Consider the following 26,558-nt stretch of genomic DNA (forward strand, 5'->3'; position numbering starts at 1 on the left):
GAGAATGATCCTCTGTGTTTTTTGAGTGTGTGCCGTGTGCGGGGCACTTTCCTTGCATGAACTGATCCAATCCTCCCAACGACCCTACGAGATGGGTACTATTACTGTGCCCATTTTACAGATGGAAAAACTGAGGCACGAAGAGGCTAAGTCACCCACCCAAGGTCACACAACTACCAAGTGGAGGATCTGGAGTGTAAACCCAGAGATCTGACTCCAGAGCTTGTTCGTGCCCACTGGGCTTAGGAAAGTGTTCCTAACAGCTGCACATCCTGAGTGGGAAGGTGGAAAGAGGGTAAGAAAACACTGTGCACATGAGGAAAGGCTCATTGCAAAGGGCAAATGATAAACGTCTTAACTCCGTGGAGTGAGACAATTACGTTGCCAGAGTATTAATATTGCATATACAGTTTCATTTTCCCTATTTCTTTGATAAAAATGCATAGCTTTAAAGCATTTTTAGAGTATAACCATTTTCTCAAAATTCACAGAGAAAAATGACTCTACTTTGAATTGAATTATTTAATTTTAGTGATTTGCTTTTATTTTTTTAATTATGTGGGGTTTTTTTTTTTTTTACTTTTATTTTTAGTTACACAATTAAAAAAAAGACCGGATGCATTCCTGACAGATTTTTAGTATGATGACATCCCCCTCATGCCCACAGCAAAATACGTCTAACTCCACTGTGGAAGACAGGGAGAAATCAGGGCGAGCAGAAAGTCACTTTGCAGACGTGTTTTCCAAAATGTTCTGTGTCCACGAAGCCAGCCAGGGCCGGCCTCCTTTCACCCTCTGGGTAGTGATGCAGTACCCTAAAAGGCCACTGGGTGGCACCACTATCTCTTGAATAGACATCAGATGGGGCCTCCTGGTCTCAGGAAGAAGATACTTACAGACTGGATCTGCAACTGAAGGTCGTTCTTTTCCTGCAGCAGGGACACCATTTTCTCCTCCAGCTCCTTCCGGCGAGCCTCAGATCTGGCCAGTTCTTCCTTGGCTCTCTCAAAGTCTTCCTTCATGGTGGCCATCTCCTTCTCAGCCTCCGCACTCTTCAGCAGGGGCTTGATTTTGAAGAACAGGTTCATCCAGGGCCAGTGCTTGACGTTCATAAAAGATCGGATGTTGTACTGGATGCAGAAGATGGAGTCCCTGTGCACCCATCAGGACTGGGATTAATGGACCAAGCAAGACCCAGTCCCTAATCCCCACTGGGGCCCCGAGACCTTTGCCCTTCCCGGCCAGGTGGGAAAGAGGACAGCCAGGCTGTGCGGAGCCTAAGGACTCCCGAGTCCGTTCTGCAAATGAGGGGCAGAGGAAGCAGCACGTGCAAAGGGTGGGAGGCGAGAGAGGGTCTGGGACCCTGCGGCTCTCCCGTCCGCCTGGCTTCCACCCCCATCACCCTATTGAAAATGCTCAGCCTCAGGTTGTCAGTGGCCTCTAATTACCATGCGATGAGCGTCTTTCATTCCTATTTTGTTGGCTCTTTGCCCCACATTTGAACTGTTGACTCTCACCTTTTTGAAACTCCTTTCTGCCTTTGACTCCTTGGTAAACCAGTTTTCCTGCTGCACTCTATTTTGCCTCATGCCTGCTTCCTGCTTAAGTGTTGGTGTCCACCCAGGACCTGTCTCCCGCCCACTGGTCACCTCCCAGATGCTTGTCTTCCTAAGATTGATCTTTTCCCCAGTTTAGACTGTAGCCTATGTCGCAGCGACAGCGACACCATCTCCTACTCTTCATCCTCCACGGCTCACGTGAATCTGAAAACTGGCTTCTCTTCCCCTTAAACTGGCCCCTTCTTGGGACTTTTTTCATTTCCGTGCTGGCTTCCTTTCACTTCATCGAGCTCGATGCCTGGGAGGTATTCTTGTCTAACAGATACTCATGGTCAGTTATGGCAATGATGTTAGAGATGTACTGGGTCTCGGGGAGTCGGGGAGAGTGGGCTTGTACCAAATTCCCCTCTCCCTGAAATGCCCACACAGCCAGCCATCAGTGCTGCTGTTCCTCCTGCTGAATTATTGGAGGAACAAGGCCTTTAGAGATTCCTTCGATCTCTTCCATCATCTGTGTCCTGATTCAGGTCCTTGTCTTTTATGGGGATGTCTGCTACAACCTGGTGTTGGCGCCTCCTGTGCCCTTGCGCCTGCTCTCCTTGTGGCTGCCAGAGTGACTTCCCTGAGCTGTAAACCCGATCCTCTCCCTTGTCTCTGTCCACACCCCCAGCAAAGGCTCCCCACCCACCAGAAGATCCAGTCTGGGCTCTTAACGTGGTACCGGGGGACCCCCGACTGCCTGCCTCTGGCTGTGCTCCAATCATGTGACCTGCTTGTTGGTCTCCCCACTGGCCACCCTTCCTCCAGCCATGCAAAGCTTCCTTCAGAAAGTTCTTTCTTCTTGCTGACTCCTTCATGTCAACCCCCAACCCCAACCAGTTCCCCTTTGCCCCGAATGCGACTCTGACATTGAACTTGTCACAGGTTTTCACATTAACCATGCATGTGTCTGCTTCTCTCTCCTCCATGGGCTCCTGGAGGCGAGGGCTCATTTCTGTATCCCCAGTGCCAAGCGGAGACCCCAGCACAGAACTGGGGCTCAGCAAATGTTGGTTAAATGGATGAGCAGGATATTAAGATCCCAAGACTAAAAGCAGGAAGCGAGCATCAGCTCCTAAGGAGGAGGGCGGGGTGGGGGACAGAGGCGGGGGTCTGCGTCACCTCCTCTCCATCATCTTCTTGAATTCCACCCGCATCAGGTACCCCCGGCACAGAGCCTGCGTACATGTCATCAGGGTCACCAGCTTCTCGTCCCTCATCTCTTCCAAGAGCCCCAAGAGCCCAGCTTTGAAAAACACCTGCATTGAAGGAGAGATGAGCCCTGCCTCAGCCTCAGCAGGTGTTCACCCCTGGGGCCCTCGAGGGGGGCTGTCTCTGCCCAACCCCAGCCCTCGGCCTTCAGACGGTGGGGACCAGCAGCCATCTGGCTCCCAGGACGTGGTTTTCGGAGGCTCTGGTCTCTGCGGTGGCCTCTCCTGTGTCCTGTTCCAAAGCATGTTCCAGGCCCCACTAGCCCACGTGGACCAGTGCTGATGGGGTTCACGAGCAGGAAGCAAGGACGAGTCAGGAGGGTAACCAAAGGTGCAGCTGTGCCCAGATTCAGAGAGAGACATTCACAGTCACCTCTGCCTCCGCGTCCTCTTCTCCCTCTGCTCATCCCAGGAGGCTGGTCCCGCCCTGGGGCCCCCTCCCACCCTGTCCTCAGTGGCAGAGCTTCCTCCACCCCTGTGATGTTCCAAGGGAACAGGGCACCCCTGGGGACAGCAGGCTCTTCCTGGTGGGGATGTTTCCCTGGCCCTTCCCAGGACGTAGAGCTTTGGAGTCAGGCCAGGATTTGCACCCGCCATCCAGGTGACCCTGAGCAAGCTTCTTGTCCCCTGGGAAACTCCATTTCCGCTGCCTCCCAGTAACCCCATGAGGTAGGTACCACTCTTATCACCACTGGGTTATCGGAGGATTCAGTGAAATGTGTAAAGGAGGCGTGTTACAGGTCTCAAGGCACGTGTGTTCAGTAACGGTGATCATTTTTATCGGTTACAATTCGTCTCAAGTCCTCACTGTCCCAGGAACTCTTTCTCTGTTCTCTGATCTCTTGGGCTCCCTGTCCTTTTTCAGGGTGCTACTTCCATGCTCCCCATCCATGTCTTTTGTGTCTGGGGATGGGGGGCTCCAGCTTCCAATTAATCCCCTGGACCCTTAAAACCAACACGGAGACAGAGCTTCCTGTACCTGGACGCAGAGCTCTGCATGCCTGGGCCACTGGCCGAGGGATGGCAGGCTGACCAAAAGGGGAAAGGGCAGTCAGGCCTGGGGGCTCCCAGAGGGGTTGTCCCAGCCCCACCTGTGCTCACCTTGGTGTGGCCGAACCTGTACTGCTCCCGGTCCACGTCGATGGAGTTCAGCAGCTTCTCGGAAGCATTCTTGCTGTCAATGAACTGCCCCTCTGGGATGGCGCTGGCATTGAGGATCCGGTACCTGGGCAGGGAGGGCGGTGGTCGGCCCCGGGGCCGGGTGTGCGCGGGCAGGGAGTCGGGTGCAGTTGTTGGGAGGATGCTCAGTCGTGCCGCTTCCTGAGGGCTGCCCTTTCCTGCTCCTCCCTGCTCAGGCCCAGGGGCCTCGGAGCCCAGTCATTCAGTGGTGACCCAGGCCAGAGAGGCCACACCCTCCCTTGTTCCACAGGCAATGCTGGGACAGGAGGAGGTGGTGTCCCAGGGGTGGAGTCTGGGAGGCAGACTCCAGGGAGCCACTGCAGCCTGGGGGACAGGCATCTGCCAGCAGGTGGCCCTGCACACAGAAGCTGAGGACCACCTGCGCTCCACCTCCCACCTTACTGGAGCCCTGCACTGGGAGGCTGGGTCAGGACTCGCATCTACCTAGAGCTTGGCAGTGCTGGGGAGGTTGGAGGCTTCAGCTGAGGGATAACAGCTCCCAAATGGGTTCATTGCCTACAGAAGTCCCCACACCTGAGACCAGGCCTTCTAGAACCTTCACCTGCTCCAGCCTTAGGAGGAAATGGAATATTATACAGCAACAAGTCTGGCAGAGAAGGAATCTAGGGGTTAATTCTAGGCAAGCAGGTTGTGACAGGAGAAAAAGAAACAGAAAGAAGGCCAGCTGAGTGCATGGCTGGAATTTTGCTTTCAGAGGAAATGGTTCTTATCTGACTTAAAAGAGTCTTGACTTAGTATGACAGATCTCCAGGTACAACCATGTTGTTGCAAATGGCACTATTTTATTCTTTTTTATGGCTGAGTAGTATTCCATTGTATACATATATTCGACAACTTCTTTATCCAGTCATCTGTCGATGGACACTTAGGGATAACTTGGGAGTTCAGGATTTGCAGACACTAACTACTATATATAAAACAGATAACCAACAAAGTTCTACAATATAGCCCAGGGAACTACATTCAATATCTTGTGATAGCCTACAATGAAAAAGAATATGAAAGGAATATGTATATGTATAACCGAATCACTGCTGTACACCAGAAATTAACACAACACTGTAAATCAACTATACTTCCATAAATTTTTTTTAAAAGAAGAGCCTTGAAATCAGCTGTGACCTGCAGCTAATAGTCATTTTAGGGGGTCTTTTCATCTCTGCTTCCCTGGACAAGGCCTGAACTCATGGGCTCAGATGGCAGCTGGCAGGAGAATGGTCTAGAGCTGTGGGTCTCCACTGGGGGCCGTTTGTCCACCCAGAGGGCATTTGGCATATCTGGAGACATTTTTGATTGTCACAGTTTGAGGGGTGTGGTTTGCTGCTGAAAACTGTGGGTAGGGGCCAGGGATGCTGTTAAAATCGTTCAACACAGTCCCCCCAATAAAGGATTCTGCAGCCCCACATGTCCACGGTGTGGGGCTTGAGAAACCCTGGTCCAGAGTCACAGTCAGGATAAAGTGGTCTGGGCTCTGCCCTTGGAACCTAGCTCTGTGCAGAGAGGATCATTCTCTCAGCAAAAGGTGAGTCCCTGGGAGCCTCGGGAGGCTTGTGAGCTCACCAAACTCCCAGCTCTAGGAGTGCCTTTGGGGAATGTAACAGGTACCCTCAAAAGGAGAGAGGTGCAGGGGCAGGCGACCTACCGCTGTTTGAAGTCAGCATAGAGGATCCGGCTGGGGAAGCCTTTCCTGCAAATCCGGATGCCCTCAAGGACCCCGTTACAGCGCAGCTGGTGCATGACCAAGTGGTGGTCCATCACGCCTGGGGAGAGAACGTGCCGGGTTGGGGAGGGTTGGTGTCTTTTCCGTTGTTTCCTTTGATGGTCTGGGCACCATGAGATACCCCGACATTGCCAGACTTTTTGGTTGGAAGGTTTGGTGCCAGCTGCTCCTTTCCAGATGGCTGGGGACAGAGGGGCCAGGGATGGTCGGAGCCCACCTTCAGCCTCACAGTAGGAATCATCTCAACCTCTTGGGGAGACTCTAGCACCCCAAAACCGTGGGACTAAAAGCCAAAATATTCATCTTTGCCCTGTTCGTGGCCCTTGACTCTGATGAGGATGGACTGGTTGTCTCAACCTAGAATTTTCTCATAATTATTCTTCTTCTTATAATAATGATAGTTATTATTTATTATTATGACCATAATTGACAGCCAACATTTATTGAGTGTTTACAAGGTGTTTGGCCATATTTTATTTTATTTTATTTTACTTTACTTTACTTTACTTTTTTATTTTATTTTATTTTATTTTATTTATTTTATTTTATTATTTTATTTTATTTAATTAATTTAATTTAATTTAATTTTATTTTATTTATTTTATTTTATTTTATTTTATTTTATTTTATTTTTCTTGGTGGCCTAATAAATAATCAGTTGTTTTAAGAGTTTCATGGGAATTCGCAAAGAAGTGTTCCCTGTTGTCAGAGCATCATGTTGGAGGTACGTTGATTAGGCCGACCATGTAATATATTATATTACGTGCAGTCTCACATGTTTGGATCCCCCTCATCAATCACAGACTGACAGAATTTATTTAAATTCACCTACAACTATTGTTGTGGTGCTATGTACCAGCATGTTTTAAAAATAGTTGACATGAAACATTTCAGTAGTTTCAGGCATACAGCATAACGATTTGACATTTGTATGTATTGTGAAGTGATCACAATGAGTCTCGTTAATGTCCGTCACCATCCATAGTTAGAAATTTCTTTTTCTTATGATTGTCTCTGTTTTCAGTGCTTTTTGTGGACTCGCTTATTTAACTCTCACAACCACCCTCTAAGGCTGGTTAAGCGAGTTAATACTTACAGAGTGAGTAAACACTTTGTAAGTGCTCATTCAATAAGTAAATGAATTAACCAAGTGAATGGATTAATCAAATGCCATTTGAACCCTCCTTTTATAGATCAGAAAGCCAAAGTACTTGGCTGAGGTCCCTTGGCAGGTAAAGGTGGAGCTGGGGTGTTTTTCCCCGACCGTCTGATTCCTCCATCCTCCTGTTACTGCTGCTGAGGCAGGACCCTGACTGTCGGGTGGGAAGCCCAGTGTTTGGGATGGAAGAGCTTGGCTGCTGAGTGAGCCGCCTTGTGTCCGCAGTCTGTGTGATAGTTTGTTCTCCTTGTGACAAGTGACCCTGAAGGCCAGCTGCGCTCTAAGAATATCTGTGAGTCCAGGACTGGGGATGGTTAAAGGTCTACTGAGCTGCACAGTGTTCTACATCTATGTATCTGGTTCTGATGCTCAGTTTTCTCACTTATAAAACTGAGTTAATTACACTTACCTTGCAGAGAACTGTTGTAAGCAATAGACATGGGGACATCTGGTATTTTTAACTTGCTAAGTCTGCAGCCTTATTTCGTAGACTACTTTGAGAAGTGATGAAGACTGTAACAACACTGTCCTCAGGGAACCACACGTGCACAAACACACAGACACACGCACGTGTGCGACCCCTGCTCCCCCACCCTGCAAAATTTTGCATACGTCTCAGGGACCCCTGTTCTGATGGGGACTTACTCACCAGGAGTTTTGGTCTCATTGGGAATCAGGCATCGTACAAAGTGAGGGTGGGTGCTCCTTAAGTTGGTCATCAATTTGTTTAAATTTTCCTGGGACAGAAACCAGAACAAGTACATTTACCACAGCAAATGCCATTTCACTGGGCAGAAAAACAACCGAATGTGGAAGCTGCCAAAAAACAAACCCTGAACACAGCGGACACGGTCTGGAAGGAGGAGCCCTTCTTCTTCCCGCCCTTCTTGCTGCCCCCGGTGTCGCCTGGAGACAGACAGAGGGTGTCTGGTGAGTCCTGAGGACACAGTGGTGGCTTCCCGCCGCTCCCCCTCACCCCGGTTTCATTGAGATACAACTGGCATGTGACATTGTATAAGTTTAAGATGTACAAGGTAATGATTTGATACATGTACAGATCGTGAAACGATCACTGCATTAAGTCTAGTCAACATGTCATCACACGTAGTCATAATTTTTCTTTCTTGTGATGAGAACTTTTAAGATCTACTCTCTTAGCAACTTTCAAATACAAAATAATCTTATTAACTCTAGTCACCATGCTGTACATTTCAACTGCAGAACTCATTTATGTTATAACTGGAAGGTTTAGCTTTTTAACCCCCTTTCCCATTTCCCCTACCTCTCACGCCCACCTCTGGAAACCACAAATCTACTCTCTGTTTCTATGAGTTTGGGGGTTTTTTTAGATTCCACATGTAAGTGAGATTAGACAGGATTTGTCTTTTTCGGTCGGACCTATTTCATTTAGTATAATGCCCTCAAGTTTCATCCCTGTTGTCACCAGTGGCAAGATTTCATTCTTTTTAATGGCTGGATAATATTCCATCATATAATATAGTAGTACTTTCATTTCCTTTGTGTATATACCCAGAAATGGAATTGCTGGATCATGTGGTAGTTCTATTTTTAATTTGTAAAGGAATTTCCATACTGTTTTCCATAGTGGCTGCACCAATTTACTGGACATGGTCTGTTGCAAAGGTCAAAATTCCATTCTTTTTTATGGCTGAGTAATATATATATAATACACACACACACACACACACACCCCACATCTTCTTTATCCATCCGTGTGTTGATGGACACTTAGATTGCTTCTGTACCTTGTAAATGGTAAATAATGCTGCTATCAACATTGGGGTGCATGTATCTTTTTGAATTAGTGTTTTTGGTTTTTTTGAATGTATACCCAGAAATGGAATTGCTGCATCCAATGGTTAGAACTCAATCTCTTAAGGAAGAGGAACAATGGAAGCAGGAGAAAGAAAAGGGGCGCTCAGAGACGAGTAAGTCTAGGTCAGCCTGAAGCTCACTGCTGACTACTGTTCTTCATGAGTGATGAGTAATTACACAGAGCTTTCCGTGGAAGGGGCGGGGATAGGGGGAGAAAAGATTTTCACCTGCTTCTGCACCAGCGTAGTTGGAGAAGAGGAAGGACAGTAGCTTCAGGGAGGACTTCTGGTACAGCCCGACCACCGTCTCGTTCAGGGGGTCCTTGTTCTTGTCCAGCCAGCCGGCAATGTTGTAGTCCACGGTGCCCGCGTAGTGGACCAGCGAGAAGTGGGCCTCCGCCTTGCCCTTGGCAGGCTTGGGCTTCTGGAAGTTGCTGGACTTGCCCAGGTGCTGGTCATACAGCTTGTTCTTGAAGGAGGTGTCTGTGGCCTTGGGGAACATGCACTCCTCTTCCAGGATGGAGAAGATGCCCATAGGCTGGAGGGAGGATGACAGGCTATCCTTAGCGTTTAGCAGCATGTCCCAATGACTCCATCATCTGTAGGAGCCAAGGACAGCTTCTCTGGTTTTGTCACTCTGTTACTAAGAACACTGGGATGTAAAGCAGTGTGAGAGCAAGGCTGTCTGCTGCGATGACAGAACAGTGCCAGACATAATAGTAGATGCTTATTTAATATTTGTTGAACAAAAGAACATGAAATGAAATCCCGTGTCTGCAAATGTAGCTCACGGTGAGATAATAGAAAATATATGTATTGGTCTCTGCCCCCAGTTCCTGGCACAGAGCTTCTAAAACCCTTGTAATTTCCTAAGTGATCAGAATACTAGGAGCATCTCTTGTTCTATTGAGGGGACTCTGGGTGGATTCTTGGGTGAGAGAACCAGAATGAGTCACCAGAAAGACTAAATCACGGTTAGAAGCTTAGGATTTTCAGTCTAAACCCCTCATTCTTTAGAGAGGGGAGAGGGGCTGGAAATGGAGCTAGTAATTCATCATGCCCCCTTGAGGAAGCCTCCAGAAAATCCCAGTTGTAGGGGGTTCCGAGAACTTCCAGGTTGGCAAAGACATCCACACTGAGAGGCGGACACGCCCCAGTCCCACCAGGACAGAAGCTCTGCACTGGGGACCCTCCGGGGCCTCACCCCATGTATCTCTTCATCTGGCTGACTCTCTGTATCCTTTATCATATCCTTTTATAAATGGTAAATGTAAGGAAGTGTTTCCCTGAGTTCTGTGAACCTCTCTACAAATTAATCAAACCTGAGGAACTTTTGATTTGTAGCCACGTAGATCAGAAGTTATAGGGCACCTGGGGACCTACTACTGACATTTCTGGGTCAATTGTGTTGGAATTGAGTTAAATTCTAGGACACCCAGCTGGTGTCGTAGAGAATTGCTTGTTGTTGTGAGGAAGAACCTCTGCACATTTGAGGACCAGAAGTATCAGAAGTGAAGTGTTCTGTGTGGGTCATAAAGGAAACTCACACGCAAGAAACACCATAGGAAGGAACTGCGATTCCCCCTAGTTAGGAAGGAAAAAAGCTGAGTTTCCCCCCATTTGACTCATTTTTAGCATTAGATTTACAAAAAATGTAAAGTTGGAAACATAGGCTTAAAATCATATGGGTCATATTTTAAACAATAACTTCTGGGTTTCTCAGTAGCCACCTTAGGAAGATATACTTCCAAAATGACCAGTGCTCAAAATGTGATGGAATTCCGTTTTCAAAGCTAATGCCGTCTGCTGTTCTCATAGTAACATTCCTCCAGGAACCCCACTGCTCCGTGGTCCCCCCTCCTTGGGTCTTTGGACAAGTCAGGTGTGAATGAAACCCCGAAGTCACCCCTGGGCTGCATTCTTAGAGATAGCTGAGCCCCTGGGTCTTAATCACCCACGTACCCCTGTAAGTGTCTGAGCAGATTCAGGTGCTTTCTAAACACTTACCCTTTCTGCACAGGGGATTCAGCTCTCCGAAGGCTCACAGTCTGGGGGAGTGGGGTTAGAGGCACTGGTCTGTTAGCAGGGAGGGGTTAAGCAAAGAGGTGATGGTCCCACCAAGGAGGCACTGTCCCCGGGGAGCAGCATTTTTTTACCTTTTCAATGAGCTCAATGCAGGCAGCCAGGTCCATCCCGAAGTCGATGAACGTCCACTCGATGCCCTCCTTCTTGTACTCCTCCTGCTCCAGCACGAACATGTGGTGGTTGAAAAACTGTTGCAGTTTCTCGTTGGTGAAGTTGATGCACAGCTGCTCCAGGCTGTTGAACTGGGTGTTTCAAATACCGAAGAGTTTGAGTGAGTTTGGAAAATTTAGTGGAGACTCAGCAAAGAGGACACAAAGCGGAAGGGTGTCCACTCATCCAAACCACTCACATCAAAGATCTCAAAGCCAGCGATGTCCAAGACCCCGATGAAGTACTGCCGGGGCTGCTTGGTGTCCAGCTGCTGGTTGATGCGGGTGACCATCCACAGGAACATCTTCTCGTAGACGGCTTTGGCCAGAGCACCCACTGCATTGGTCACCTTGAAAAAGGATCATCCATTCAACCCTCAAGTTAGCGTTTTTATGACTGTATTAAGTTGAAACATGTGAAGCTGACATCTTGAAGGTCAAAAGCAGGAAGAGATTGGCAATTTCATACAGTTCAACCTAATATTGAATCTATCTGTAGGCACCTGCTCAGTTCATGTGGACTATCCTGTTTACAAAGATCGTTTTCTAACAGCCACGGTTCTAACACATAACTCTAGCCCGGCCACACTTAATTGAGTGAGAGGTGGACATCTGATCCAGGTTGGGCTAAACAGAGTGTCTCTCCCGAGAATTTGGAATTGGGATCAAAAGATGCTGGCCTCAGTCTCAGGAAGGGGCTGGAATGACAGAGGTGTAAACTTGGGAGCTATGCGGTGGCCGTGGACAGGAGAGGTGGAGAAGGTCTCCCTAGTGAGCACACAACAGAGCGGGAGGGAAAAGACAGTTCACGGAGCCCCAGAGAAGGAGCCAGAGAGAGGCTGCCTGGCTCCAGGCCCTTGTGGCGCCCAAGGCACACTTTGACTTTCATTCCTTGAGTCACCCCCTGGGGCCTGAGAATGAATTCCCCCTTCCTGCTGAAGCCTGTTTCATACGTTTTTCCGAGACCTGCAACCGAAAGAACTTGAGGATGACAGTTAACATAGCAAAATGGCTGAGTCAGCTGCATTCAGAGCATCTCCATTACCTGCTGGACATTCTGCCCTTTAGTGACATATTCGTTCCCAACCTTCACCCGTGGACAGCACAGGCCTTTCAGCATTTCTGCAGAATTCAGACCCATCAGGTACCCAGCTTTGTCAGCCACTGAAGAAAGAGGAGAACAGGTGTCACACGAGACAGCAGCTGCTAAAATCTCCAGTCAGGCCCTAGCTCCTCCCAGAAATATTTTCTGTAAATCTTTTTGATATTTTTATGTTCTCACATGCCCCAGGACTGGATTTGTCAAATGGAGTTTCAACCTCATAGTGCAGGGTCCCAGGTTTTCAAGAACCTTCAATTTGCCTCCTAGATACATTCTTTAATAAGAGGTTGATCTTGATGTACTGATATTTAAGTTTCATTAAAAAACATATAGTTACTGAGCACTGTGGGAGTCTGATCTTACCACGAAGGGGTGTACGAGTAAAGGAGACACCATGTAGACAATTAACACTCTATATTAAGCACCTTCCTGATTTGTGCAGGCTGCCAGGCTAGCAGCTGAGAGAGAAGTACAAAACCTTGACACAGCCTGCGAGTGTTTGGAGATGGTTAAAAGCAGTTGGAATATTGGCAGTTTCACGTAGTTCACTAGGTGTCCACGTGACTTCCGGATGGACCTGGCTGCCTGCATCGAGCTCATCGAGAAGGTAGAGAAATGCTGCTTGCCGGGGACAGCACCTCCTGGGTTGGGACCATCACCTCCTTGCTGGTTATGGAGACAAGTCAGTAAAAACCCAGGGAAAGTGTTGAGGACTTAATAAGAGGTCAAATGCGTGCCTGACTCTTTGCAATCCCTTAACTATCCCTTCTTCCTGCTTTGCCCATTGACGTGGATGGTACCATCATTCTTCTGGTTCCTTAAACTTGAAAGCTTGGGGTGATACATCCTTCTTTTCCACCCGTGACATGCTGTGTTGAGCCAGGCACCAGGTCCTGCTCACCTTCAAAAGAGCTTGCATCTCTACTGTTTCCAAGAGTGTAGAATAGGGGTGGGGAATAGCTCAGGGGGAGAGTGTGTGCTTAGCATGCATGAAGTCCTGGGTTCAATCCCCAGTACCTCCTTTAAAAAATAATAACAATAATAATAAAAAATAAATTTAAAAAGAATGTAGAATAGTAAAGTGGCAAAGAACATGGGTTTGAATTTGGGCTTCTTTTTTTTTTTTAACTTATTTTTTAACCAGTGACTTTTTTGGGGGGGGTGGGTAGTTAGGTTTTTATTTAATTAACTTATTTTAATGAAGGTACTGGGGTTTGAGGACCTCGTGCATGCTAAGCACGTGCTGTACCACTGAGCTGTATCCTCCCCGCGGGGCTTCGTTCTTTATGTCGCAGTCTGTCATTTGTCAGCTGGGGGACAGTGCCAGGCCCATGTGACTGGATGCTTGTCAAGCAGGCCTGGTGCATGGTGAGCATGCAGCCAGTGCTGTCGTGGCTTGTATCCTCATCAGAGGAGCTCAGGCCCCAGTTACAGTCACCGTTTCCCCTTCGCCAGCCTCTTTCTGCTTCTAAACACTGAACACATGGCAGCCAGGGCTGGAGCAGGGCCTGGGACCCCGCCATGATACACGTCCATATGGTCCGCCCATGCTGAGGAGCCTGACACGTTTCTCTGCAAGGTTCCACACTCTTGGTGAGCCTGACAGCTGACAGATTAATTCTGGGTTGTCACACATACTCTGCTACTACTTGGAGCGTCAGTGGCTTCTGATGTCTAGCACAGACATTCTAAACCATTTATCCTGGCACTCGAGGCTTTCCCAAACTGATGCCAAAATAATCGCTTTTTCATTCCCATCTCTTACAAATCCATGACACACATCTTCTTCTCTAGGCAAAGTGGACCATGCTCTGCTCCTCTGTCCCCATCACGTTCCTCCCTTTTCCTCCTTGTTCAGCATGTTTCTTCTGCCTAGATGGCCCCTCAGAATTCTACCTGTCTTTCAAAGTCCAAGTCAGTGCCCCCACCTCCTCCAGGAAGCCTTCCCTGATTACCCAAAACCAGATGTGCTTCCTGCTCTGAGTTTCTCTCCTGTTACTTTGCATGTACAACTGGGGGGACCCTCCCTTCCCTCAAACCAGTGTACATTCCCTGGATAGTCCCCTCCACCTGAGTGTGGATGGAACCTTGGGAATGTGATGGGGTATTACTCTCGTGATAAGGTTACTAATCAGTCGACTTAGAGTTAATAACAAGAGAGTGTATCCTGGGCAAACCCAACCTAATCAGGTGAGGCTTTCTGAACCCTGATAAAACCATATGTATTTTCCTGTCCTTTAATTCATGGCTAGTGTTCCTTTTTGTCATCTGGGATTCAAGACACACTGCTTCATACAGTGTGGGGATGTTATCAAAAGGTAGAAAATTTTAGGGATGAACAGCTTTTTACTCAGGGAGTTCGTAAGATGCAGTGCAAGAGATATGAGGCCCGGTGAGGAGGGCATATGGTGGCAGGTCTTGCTGTTGGTTAGCTCTGGACACTGCCCTCCACTCCATTTCCAGGCCTCTTTGTGGATGAGGCAGGGGGCATGGTGAGGTCCTCCAGGTGAGAGTCATGGGAACAAGACTTTTTCATCAGTCCTTGGTTCAGGGTCAAGTTCAACAGATGTCAGGGTGGAAGAGAAAGTGATAGGAGGGAGAAATTTAGCTCCCACCTTACCAAAGGTCTCATTTTAAGCCCGATGATTAGACCAACATTCTGGATATTAATAATGATATGCTCAGAAAGTGAAGTTCGCTTAGCCAAATCCTCTCTTAAATGTCCACCCAAAAATAACAGGTGAACTGATGGTGAGAGATGGTGAACAGGGATTACTCATGTACGAGAATGACACTTTTGGGTGTCCGTGTCGTTGCCACTGAAGGATTCTTTGACCCAGCGAATGGGCTTCCCCAGCGCAGTGTCAGGAGCTTTGTGCAAATTCAGTTTGCACGGTTTTCAAAGAACAGCTCTTGAGATGACACAAGGCTTGTCTCACGTGGCCCCGTCCACACGTGAATGCAGGTGGAGGTCAGACCTCCGTCCCCCTCCCGGGTGTGGTTACCTTCGGTGCCGTCCGGCTCTGCCTGCTCCTCACGCTGCTTCTGCTTGAATTTCATGTTCCCATAATGCATCACGGCGCCCGTGAGCTTGTAGATCCCAACTTTCTCCTCTGAGCTGAAGCCCAGGATGTCGATGGCGTTCTGGGAATTAGAAAAAGGACAGTCGTCACAGCAGGACTCAGGGATCCCCTGGCACTTTGTATGGCACACGAGACAGCATTTATCCCAATAAGCGGATGACAGGTGGGGTCTGGTAAGTTACAGGTTAAAAACCATTTTTTTAATGTAACATGTTGGTGTGGGTGGGTGGATATTATGGGGAGAACATGTGAATAGCCTGTTTTCTTCCATCCAATGAGAATTGATTTTAATCCTTTCCCACTGTGCATAGATTTGGGAGCTGTTTTCTGGATGAGGCCATGGGGAACCATTGCATGATGCTGGGTGGACACTATCCAACAGTCTGCAAGTTTGGCATTGCAATCCAGGAATTCCCGTGTTCAGAACTGAGACAATATGGCATCACGGAATATTAGAACTGGAAGGGGAGATGTCATTTTTCAAATGAGAAAGGAGCTAGGCAGGGGTTAGGCGCTATCCTTATGTAATCTCATTAAGTCCCTATGAGAACCTTATGGATGCACAGATATTTCCAAGTGAAGAACTGAATATTTCTAAGAGGGTAAGGAACCTGCCCCAAGTCCTGCAGGCAAGATGTGGTAAGACTGGGACTGGAGCCAACCTGGGTCACTTCAAAGCCTATAGCAGGTGCCGATTTGGTTTTATTCCCCCTTGTTCTACTATGAAGATTTATACTGGAAAATCTTTCTCTGGGGTGTACATATGATTTTGTAGCAGAGTTTGTAGCCCGAGCCTAAGCAATGTCGGTAAGTGGGAGCTGAAACGTGTGGACACGTCTGGTGAGCTGGTGGGGCAGCCTGGTAGATTGATGTCAGCAGGATGGTATTGAAGAGTGAGGCACTCAGGGTGGCGTCCCCTTTGAGGGGAAGGAGAGTCCATGCCAGGAGCTGACCGAGGGGAGGAGAGATTCTGAGGCCCTTGAATCCTTATCTCACCCCAGCAGATGCATATCTGGGTTCAGGAATGGGTGGCTTCTGGTAAAAAGAGAAAGAACCTTCGCTAAATGCTGAAAAGCAGCAGGTGACAGCGGGATTGCTGGGGAGCCTCCTGGAGGAGGCAGGCACTCAGAGGGAGCGATCCCGTTCTATGCGGCAATAAACCATCGCCCAGAGAAGCTCCGTGGGAGGAAGGAGCAACAGCAGTCTCTGAAGGCAGGGATCTCTAGTGAGGCCCTGAAATAACTGTGGGGACTTTCAGAATTCCTCAGGAGGGCATTCGTGGAGGATGGAGGCTTTGCATCAGCCACTAACCCGCCCTTTCCGTACTCCTCAGTTGGTAAAGGCTGGGAAAACCTGGTTAAACCTATATAATGGCCAGACTTAAGTTAACGGAAGTTTCTCTGATTATGAACATTTTCTCCTTGCCTGAAAACAGCTAGCATCACCTGGAAAGGTCACACAATGAAGGCCCTGGGCAGTGCCCCTGCGGTGTCAGGCCCCTTTCCACAAGCTTTTGCCACGTCTGTGATGGGAGAGCCAGCCGGGGTGACAGTTAGTTGCTCAGAGATGGTATATTTTAGTTAAAAACACAAGTTCTGCAATTGGGCAGATCTGGGTTCAAAGGCTGTCATTTACAAACTGTCTTTAAGCAAATAATGTATATTGTTTTCTAAGACTCAGCTTCCACCTTTGTGAAATGCGAGCAGTTAGTGGTACTGATCCCACAGGTCTTGTTGAGGCTTAAATGAGATAATGCAGGCAGACCTCTTATCTCAGTTCCTAGCACAGGTAAGTGCTCAGTGTACTCAGTTAGTATGATGATTATTGACCCTGGAGATACTCCCCAAAGCTAAAGGCCAGAGGCCTGACAGGTGTGCTGAGGAGGTGGGTGCCTGGCTCGAGCCCCAGCCCGAGGTGGTAGGTAGCCGGAGGGGGAAGCAGCAGGGTGGGTGTTTTTTTCCCTGCTTCAGACTTTCCCATATTTTCTAGATTTTCTTAAAGGACCATGTAGATGGTTTTTGTACCCTAAAAACTTCCACCAAAACCTTTAAAAGCCTTATCCATGAAAACATTTACTCTAAAACACCGGAGAATGGAACTGAAGGCCTGTTTAGGAGAACTTTTGGAATCTTCTGAAGTGGAACTGTGTGGAGGAGGGGTGCGATCGGTACTAATTCTCCAAGATCTTGGGTCTAATCACTTAGCATCCCTGTGTCCCAGCTTCCTCATGAGATCACTTGGGTACCTCTCAGCTCATAAACTCAGTAATTCTATGCATACGGGGATAAACACGCACACACACTGCTTACATCAGTGGCCAACAACTCCTCACTGTCGTCAATGCTGGCCACGGTGACTTCTCCTTGGCTCACGAAGGGGAAGTCAAAGGGATTGGTTGAAATGAGAAGCAGGTCTGTGAAGCAGAAAGATTTCCTTTAGCATCTTATGCACAACTGACTTCAAGTTTGTTTTTTTTTTTTTCCAATGTGATTGATTTGGAAAATGAGAGTGATCACCAAGGACTTACCAATGAGTTCTGGCTTCTTGTTTGACATGATTTGGTAAAAAATATGATAGCTTCTCTCACTGGATAACTGAAATGTCACCCTGGATTTTTCTAAGAGATCTAAGGTAACAAAAAACAATGTGGTTTTAGGTTCCTGGGAGATGCCTCTGTGGCTGAATCCAAGGGGCCAGCGTGTTTGGACTCACAGGTTTCAATGTCTGCCGATGCCAGCTTTCCCGTGGCTCCAAAATGAATCCGAATGAACTTCCCCTGTCCAGTGGCAGATTGACAAAGGCCATAGTTATTTTATTTACATGCACTGTAGCTGGCCTCTGTTAGAGGCTACCGTGGGTGGGAAGTGTAGGGCCAGGGAGGAGGTGATGCCAGGGGTGTGAGGACTTCCTTCGCTGTTTGCCTGGTACCCAGAGTCCCCACGCCGGCTCAGCCAAGCCTCTGGGAGCAATGACAGAAGCACCCGGCCCTGTTCCTGTAGCTCTGGGGATGGATGCCCGCAGGCTCCCTCTCAGCTCTCTGCTTGGGACCACCTCACACCTGCCTGTCTCCTTGGTTTTTATCCTGCTCCAACTCTCCACAACACCTTTGTGTTGATAACCTGGTTGAACTGTCTGTCTGACTTCTTTTTTGCCTCTGGGTGTTACTTCTGAGATTTCTTGCCTCTGTTTCCCTTACTGTTTACCACATGCAACCCTGGCTCCCAAAGGACCTACTCAGCGCCCGAGTTCCCCCATTTTGGGGAATGAGAGGGGAAATTATACGTAGTGTGTGTCTGTGTGTGTCTGTATGTAATTCCCTTTTTACATTATCTGCTTAATTGGTCTCTGCTGCACCAAGCACATTTGAGGGCAAGAATGTCACCTTGCTGATTCAGCTACAGGCTCTGAAATGTAGTCGGTACTCAGTCATAGTCTCAATATTTTCTAAATGAAGCCTACGAAGAGTTAGAGAAGGTCCAGTGGAGGTTTGTGTGAATTATAAATATATTTGTTGAGTCTTCAGGATTTTTAGCCGGTTATTGGAAGATGATGGAAGTGACCCTTAGCCGGCGAATATTTGGAGGGCGGAAAGTAGATGAATGATTGTGAGTTCTGGTCAGGGCCAAGAGCAGAGGTCAATAAACTAAATAAATGGGAGTGAGACTAGAGAGTGCCTGCAGGCGTGTCTGGCCCTTTAAGCTGGTGCCAAGTTAGCGCAATAGCTAACTTGGTGTAAGCAGGTGTTACTGTTGCCCTGTTACATGCACCCAGGTCCCCTGCAAGGAAGAGTTTAGTCGTGCAGCTGGGAAGACATGTGCCAGGGGGCGATGCACAGAGGACCAAGGGGATGGACAAGGAAAGAAAGAAAGGTCAGGGCTCGGGGCCATGGTCTTCGATGCCTACATGTCTTTCTTATCAATGACTATCTTACCTTTGAGAGGTGCCAATAAAATTCAGGTTTACGGTTATCCAGCTACTGAGATGTACGAAGTTCTGATGTACTTTTGCAACCACAGGCATAAATGAGAGTTTCCCCTTTGGGAATTAGGCCACAGGCCAGTGAAGTCAGGTTGAGGACTGAATGTTTATTTGCCCACTTTGGAAATAAATGCCTCTTTGGCTGAGCAAATCCTAGGTGAAACATTGAAGTATGGAACATACCCTTCAACATCTCCAGTACCAGCATTTCCCCAGTTTTTGAGCTCTTCTGCCTTCGCCAGGTTTTCCCCATCCCCCAGTGGCTCCTGACTTGGAGGAGATCAAGTCTGCTAACAAAATTCACACTCAGGTTTCCATGGCTAATCGGTCAGTGGGTATTGCTCAGTGGACTTCTGCATTTTAAAAGGTTTCCACTGAAAGAGACCAATTTTAGCGCAAAGGAATTGCTCTCTACCTGTGGAATTTGAATCACTGTGACTTCAGGGTGCTCTGAGGTGCTGTTGATTAGCTAGGGAAGGACAGCTAAGTCCTCCCCTGCTGGGAACAAGCCAACACGTTCTCCTAAGTGTATCAGAATAGCCCAGTTGGGCTGCTTGATCTAAATCGCTTAGGGGTAGGTATATACTAGTTTATGTGGCAATTTTTCATATCCAGCATTGGAGGAGAGCGTTTGGTTTTGGGGGTGTAGCTGACAATTGGACTGAGTCTTACGAATCTTGAGGAGTTGTCATTCCTCACGGTCTTGGCATTTCCAAAGGCCTCCAGCAGGGGGTTGGCCTGGATGATCTGATCTTCCAGGGTTCCCTAATAATAAGCGAGAAGAGGAAAAGAGAGGACTTTGGATGTCTTCTGAAGTAGCTTCTTGCTGGCTCAGAAGTGTGGATGCTCTGGGAAGGGCCCAGGGAGAGGGTGACCAGCCCGGGCTGGTGGCTAGTGCAGACACATGGAGGTGCCCACAGGTCCATCCCCACTGTATCCAAGGAGTCTTCAAGGTCTTCACAGAGCATCAGAGACTTCTGGCCACACCAGATGCCAGGTCGAAGCATTGCCCCCTCCGTCTCAGTTTCCCAGACTGCCTTCCTTCGATAACATTTCATCATAAACCACGGATTTTTAGACTGTATACCTCTGTTACTGCAGGCACCACGACCCATTTATATAGATATTTGGGTTCAGAAGTTGAAATAGAATGTGAGCAATGAAAGTGACCCATGGGATAGAAAGAGTGGTTCTCAAATTTTTTTAAGTAGCAAATAGTATTTCCTGAGGACTTTTACTCAGAAGTCCACCGATGGAAAGCAGAGTTTCACCCTCCCCACTCCTACCAGGGTTGTTTATCCTTCTGACTTCAGAGCTGTTTGGAAACCACTGTCCAGTCAGGTGGTTCTCAAAGTGTGATCCCTGGGCATAGGAGAAATGCAACACGCCAGGATTGTGAATGTGAAATAGGAATTTCTATCAGAAATTCCGGGCTTGGGGCCCAGCAATGGGTTATAAACAAGCCCTCCAGTTTGAGAACCACTGGCCTGAACAATTCCTTCTCCAGAGGAGAGGGTGGAGAGACTCCCGGTCACGGGGCTGCTGGTGCTGGAGCCGTGCTGGAGCCTAGGTCCGGGAAGTGGAGTCACTTCCTGCCGTCCTGTGAGCGCCCCTGGGCAAGACCTCGAGCCATGCATCTCTGCTGAGCACAAAGCCCTGCAAACACGTGGTGCTCACCAGGGATTTAAGTTGTACCTATTCCAGCAAGCCTTCGGGTGCAGGAAGCCACTCACCTGCATTTTGCCTGACTGCTGCTCCTTCTTCTTGTCCCCAGTAACCGCAATTGTTGCAAAGTACTGGATGACACGCTTCGTGTTCACCGTCTTCCCAGCCCCGGATTCTCCGCTGTCGATTTAAAAGTAAGTGAGGTAAAGGAGAGCAGAAGGGACGGATGGCGCACTTCCAAGTCATCCTGGTGCAAACGGGTTACTCACGTGATGAGGATGGACTGATTGTCCCGATCTAGAAATGAGGAGGGAAGCAGAACAAAATAAAAAAACAACGAACAGGCAGGGTATACAAATCGAGCCACACTGGGGGTGGGAAGAGCCCGTGAGTTCTAGACCTGGCTTTGCCATTAACTAGCGGTGTGATGCTTTGGTCATGTCTAGTCTTCTTGGAGACCATCTGTGCAGATTTCCCACATGTGGGATGTGTAACGTGGGCAGTGTGCGAAGCGGACAGCAGACCCCACAGTGTGAAAGTTATTCGTGTGCATCAATCTTTAACTCCTCGATAGCACTTTCTCATCTCTATTTTTAACGAAGAAAGCAAGCCTCAGACTCAGAACTCGTGAGAAGCCACAGCTTCTGTTTAGAACTTACGGACACTGGTTGTCATTGCAAATTTCTTTTACCCTTACCTTCCACTTGTGGAAAGTGACAATGGCTTTCCACTTACAGTAGTGTTACGGGTTGAGCTGTGTTTCCCCCCTAGATTCATATGTTGAGGTCCTGACCTCCAGTACCTCAGAACGTGACCTTATTTGGAAATTGTTGCGGATGTAATGAGCTAAGATGAGGTTACGATGAGGTCGTACTAGAGTAGGTGGGCCCCTAATCCAATATGACTGGTGTCCTTATAAAAAGGGAGATTTGGAGGCACATGAGAGAGAACACAAAGTGAAGGGGGAGGTAAAGATCAAGGTGACCTTCCTTGAACCACCGGAAGTGAGGAGAGAGGCCTGGAACAGTCTCCCTTACAGCCCCCGGAAGGAACCAGCCCTGCTGACACCTGGATCTCAGACCTCCAGGCTCCAGAACCGTGGGACAATGCATTTCTGTTGTTTAGGGCACCTGGCTGGTAGGATTTTGTAGCCCTATGAAACTAATACTAATAGTGATATAGTTTTCCTTTTGAAATGGATGTAACGTGAGTCAATTTAAAGAAAGATATTAAATACGCAGAAATGGCCAGCATTGTGACCGTGAGGTGGGAAAGACTGATGTCTGCGCAGCATTGTACAAGAAGACATCTCAGTGTCTTCAGATCTCGGATGCTTCCTTCTACTTCCTCTGTCTGCACCGAGTCAAGTCAGGTGGGAGTCGAGCAGACAGAAGTGTTGTCAGGCATAACAGCGTGACGGTGTTACCACATCTCTCTCCTCCTGCTATTCTGGAAATTTAAGGAGGAGAAAGAGGAGCCTGGAGAAGACAGGCGAAGGGGCACCGCTATGCCCATTTCTCCAACTCTGCCCTCCTAAGTGGCTACTAATGTAGTCTCTCTTCCAAGCATGCCCATGTTGGAGGTTCTTTGAAAGTGGGGCAGGGCATCTCATTGCATTCTACATTTCCCCCAAATAAGCATGTGCTTTGTGTGACTTTGGTCTCCAGCACTGGCTTATGCACCATGACTGGTTGATGGAAGCCACTGTGCCTCTGGCATTCATTCCATCCTGAAATCATCTGAACCTTACTTTGGTCATTGTACCAGTTGGATGATTAATGGTAATCGGGTAATTAACTAAGATCCAGTCCAGTTAAAGGACTTGAGTAATTAACTGAAAACTGTTTTAAAAAATATAAATTAAAGAAATTGACTCACCAGTCAGCATGAACTGATAGGCGTTGTCAGAGATGGAGAAGATGTGTGGCGGGGCCTCCTGGCGCTTTTTGCCTCGGTAGGCAGCCACCACCTCGGGGTTGTACACCGGCAGCCACTTGTAGGGGTTGATGGTGACGCAGAACAGGCCCGAGTAGGTCTGAGAAAATCAGAAAATTCCACATGTGGGATTTATTTTCGCTCGGGGAGGTAGATGGGATAAAGAGATGCGGAGGGGCGCTCACGTAGATCATCCAGGCTGCGTAACGCTCTTTGAGGTTGTACAGCACTCCTGGCTCATGCAGGTGGGTCATCATGGCCATGTCCTCGATCTTGTCAAATTTGGGAGGGTTCATGGGGAACACCTGGTCGCTGTTCAGAGTCAGTGTCTGGGTATTGAGAGGAGAAGCACGTGATGAGTGGGGTAGCTGGTGATCAGTACCCCATGCTACTGGAGCGGTGAAAACAGTGAGACATTGTGGTGAGACTACCCCATTACCACGGATAACTTTCTGGATCATTTCTGTGCCCAGAGATGATCTGTAAAGAATCATTCTTGATTAATCTATTGCTGCTCAAACTGCATAAGCAATTCTGGTCCAATGCCCCCAAGTCGGTGTGCCATTCTGGGTGCCAGGAGTGGATCACAGGTGTGCAAAGCTCTAGAGCCCTTCAGCCTCAGGGTGGCCAGGTGGGACTCAGGACGGCCAAGGCCAGAGTGGCTTGCTTCTGTTTGCCCCATTTGCTGTGGGTGCTGTGATGATACCGAGCGTGGAATGTTGGAAGAAACTATTTCAGTGTATTCTGTGCATCCTCACCTCCATGCTTCCGCTCACGTGGGTTCCTTGGTCTGCAATATCTACATTGAAATGATGTCTAGCCACCTTCAAAAGTCTTCTTAAGTGCCATCTCGTCCGTGACCTGTTTCTGCTCTCCCCTGTCTTATCTTCTCTTTTTGTTTTATTTTTGTGAGTGTTTGTTTTCAGTTTAGTTTTTTTTTTTTCAGGTAGACAATGCATTCACGTGGTTTAACAACCAGAACATACTAACAGGCGGACAGTCAAGACTGCCTCCCATCTTCCCCCTTCCTGTTACCTATCCTTTCATTCTCCATCCCCACCCACGACTTTTCAAGGCTTCCAGAATCCCTTGCAGCTCTTTTCTAATGGTTAAACCATTTGGACTTGGAGTGTGGTCCATGGCTGAACAACATTTTGAGACCATTCCCCAATTTCCCCCGCTCTGTTTTTCCCTCTGGTTGGGCACACAGCTGGCTCTGCACTCCCTGACTCAGGAGAGGTAGAAAACGGGGCAGAAAAGAGAAAGAGCCTGTAAGCCTTTCCAGCCTTGGTTTTCCAGAAGCCTATGTCCTTAGAAGAGTTTTGAGGAGTTTACCAAAAAGATAAAAGGAAGGAGATTTGTTGGAATAGACCAAATCTCTTGAGGAAAGAAGGCCCTTCTGCCCCACTACCCTACACTAGAGGGAGACACCCAAAGTCGCACAAGGGAGACACAAAAGTCTGTGTATCCTGAAGCTCTGGGGACCAGGACTTGTTTCTTAGCACATCCTTCACAGTGGGAGAGACCCAATGTGGTACTACTGAAAATGCGGCACAGCTCTGGGGCGGATACCCCAATAATGCACAAGAAAATTTGTTTCTAGCCCTTTGAATAGAGGCTGAAATCGGAAGTTAAATTCAATAACAACAACAACAACAATAACAATAAATCTGTCTCGTACGCTTGAGTTTGTGAACGGTGGTTCATACCTACCATACCTAAACCTATAGGTAGGTATAATTGATAATAGGTATCAATTACATTTTATTGAAATATAATTGACTTACAATGTTGTGTTAGTTTCTAGTGTACAGCACAGTGCTTCAATTGTGCATATATATATTCCTTTCCATTATAGGTTATTACAACCTATTGAATATAGTTCCCGGTGCTATACAGTAGGACCTTGTTGCTTATCGATTCTGTGTATAGTAGTGTGTATCTGCTAGTCCCAGACTCCTAATTTATCCCTCCTCCCCCTACCCTCTTTGGTAACCATAAGTTTGTTTTCTACGTCTGAGAGTCTGTTTCTGTTTTGTAAATAAGTTCACTTGTGTCATTTTTTTTTAGATTCTACATATTAGTGATACCACATCATATTTGTCTTCCTCTATCTGACTTAATTCACTTAGTGTGATCATCTCTAGGTCCATCCATGTTGCTGCAAATACCTGCCAGGGACTCTTGATTCCTACACTGGATGGTAAACTTTGGGGAAAAAGGGACTGAGATTTGCTCATATTTGCAAGGAGGTGGACACTGTGACCTAGACGTGGTGGATGTCCAGTAAGTACTGAATTGAACGGTTCTCTGTAATTCTCTACATTAAACTCAGCATTGCCTCTGGAGCTCCCTCGGTAAGTCACTCTGCAGCCTAGAGAGTTATATTCGATATACTTGCCGACCCAGCAGCAATCAGCAACAATCTTTTCCTTACATAGTCCAACCTCTTCCACCCTCACTGTCCCTTTTCTCCAAAGCAAACATCACAAAACTCTCAAAGCCCAAATCCTTGGGGAAGGAGAGGCAGGAGTGAAGGTGCGCGTAACGGCAGTTTCCCCTTGCGACTTCACTGCAGAGCAGACCTGTGTTAGTCTGGTGCTATCTTCAGCTCCCTCTGCACAGCATGCAATTGCTAATATTCCACCCCAGGGGAAAATGAGGATGCCCATGTTAGCAAGAACACCTGGGATCAACACTTACCCTGTCGTCGAGGGTCTTGACTGTGACTTTGTCATTTTCCCTGCTCTGGATCATACCTTTCACGTACAATTCCTTATCATCCACTGCAAAGCAGGCTTTCTTAGAATCGAATGGGCGATTTTGAGCCTCGATTCTCTCCTTCTCCGATTTCCGCAGGTAGGGAGCTGCTTCTCCAAAAATGGCCATCTCTGCATCAGAGCTCATGACTGCAGGCGCTGGGAAGACCGGGACGGCTGAGTCTGGAGCCTGGGGGACTCTTGAATCCAAAGGGCCCCATCCTGTTATTGCCATTCAGGCAGGGGGCCAGATTCAAAAGCTCTCGGGATTAACCTAGGCCCTGAGGAATCTAGGACCCGGTCTGAGGGCCTTGAGTGGGCAAGTAGGAGTGAGCTAAAGGGGATCGTTTACTGTAGGAAAAAAAGTTTGAGGGGTTGCTTTACTCTCTGTTGATTTTGAAACATCTCTTAGTCCAGCTCCAGGTGTGGAAATCTGAACCAATTAGAGGAAGCCATGCTGAGCCCAATACAGGAGGCCTCAGAAAATACTTCCTTAATTATAGGTCATGTATAAGCCCCATGATCTGTGTCAATCCCAAATCTTCAGAGTGTCTGGAAAGAATGATTGAAATGTTGGTAATTCCTGGTAGGAGTTTCAGACAGCCAGTGGAAAGTAATGACTGGAACGTAAAATGCTTCCACACTTTAGCCAATTACAGGTGACAAGGCGATAGGAGACATTATGGCCTAGTGCCATGGTTCCAAACTTTAAGATGCTCCAGAATTACCTAGAAAGCTTGTTAAAACACAGATTTCTAGGCCCCAAGCCCTGAGTTTCTGATTCAGTAGGTGTGGGGCGGGGCCTGAGAATCTGCATTTCTAGCAAGTTCCTAAGTGATGCTGGTCCAGGGACACCACCCCCCCTCCGAGAACTGCCAGATTAGAGCCTCCTGACTCTAGGAGTGGTCCTTGGAATGTTGTATCAGCATCACTCTAAGAGTTTGTTAGAAATTTAGAATCTCAGACCCACCCCAGATTATAAAACCAGAATCTGCATTTTAACAAGATCTCCAGGTGATTTCTGGGCATAGTAGAGTTGAGAAGTACTGGGCTTAATGCAGTGGTCTCCAAGCTTTAGT

General features: G+C 47.8%; 1 protein-coding gene across 1 annotated transcript in view; it reads right to left on the bottom strand.

Annotated features, from left to right (window-relative positions):
- LOC105095909 (myosin-13) overlaps positions 1-25,627 on the bottom strand; it is a 46,428-nt gene extending 20,801 nt beyond the window's left edge. The window contains exons 1-20 of the mRNA XM_064494938.1: positions 25,424-25,627; positions 22,906-23,049; positions 22,664-22,820; positions 21,055-21,082; positions 20,854-20,965; positions 19,793-19,885; positions 17,855-17,918; positions 17,670-17,768; positions 17,452-17,555; positions 15,065-15,203; positions 12,003-12,121; positions 11,158-11,307; positions 10,880-11,050; positions 8,952-9,261; positions 7,721-7,794; positions 7,538-7,625; positions 5,652-5,769; positions 3,911-4,034; positions 2,721-2,857; positions 897-1,152 (exon numbers count right to left, since the gene is read on the bottom strand). Of these exons, the coding sequence (XP_064351008.1) occupies positions 897-1,152; positions 2,721-2,857; positions 3,911-4,034; positions 5,652-5,769; positions 7,538-7,625; positions 7,721-7,794; positions 8,952-9,261; positions 10,880-11,050; positions 11,158-11,307; positions 12,003-12,121; positions 15,065-15,203; positions 17,452-17,555; positions 17,670-17,768; positions 17,855-17,918; positions 19,793-19,885; positions 20,854-20,965; positions 21,055-21,082; positions 22,664-22,820; positions 22,906-23,049; positions 25,424-25,627 (2,691 nt within the window). The remainder of the gene's footprint in view (positions 1-896; positions 1,153-2,720; positions 2,858-3,910; positions 4,035-5,651; positions 5,770-7,537; positions 7,626-7,720; positions 7,795-8,951; positions 9,262-10,879; positions 11,051-11,157; positions 11,308-12,002; positions 12,122-15,064; positions 15,204-17,451; positions 17,556-17,669; positions 17,769-17,854; positions 17,919-19,792; positions 19,886-20,853; positions 20,966-21,054; positions 21,083-22,663; positions 22,821-22,905; positions 23,050-25,423) is intronic.
- Positions 25,628-26,558: the final 931 nt, after the last annotated feature.

This window comes from Camelus dromedarius, chromosome 16 (assembly GCF_036321535.1).
Source record: "Camelus dromedarius isolate mCamDro1 chromosome 16, mCamDro1.pat, whole genome shotgun sequence".
NCBI lineage: Eukaryota > Metazoa > Chordata > Mammalia > Artiodactyla > Camelidae > Camelus > Camelus dromedarius.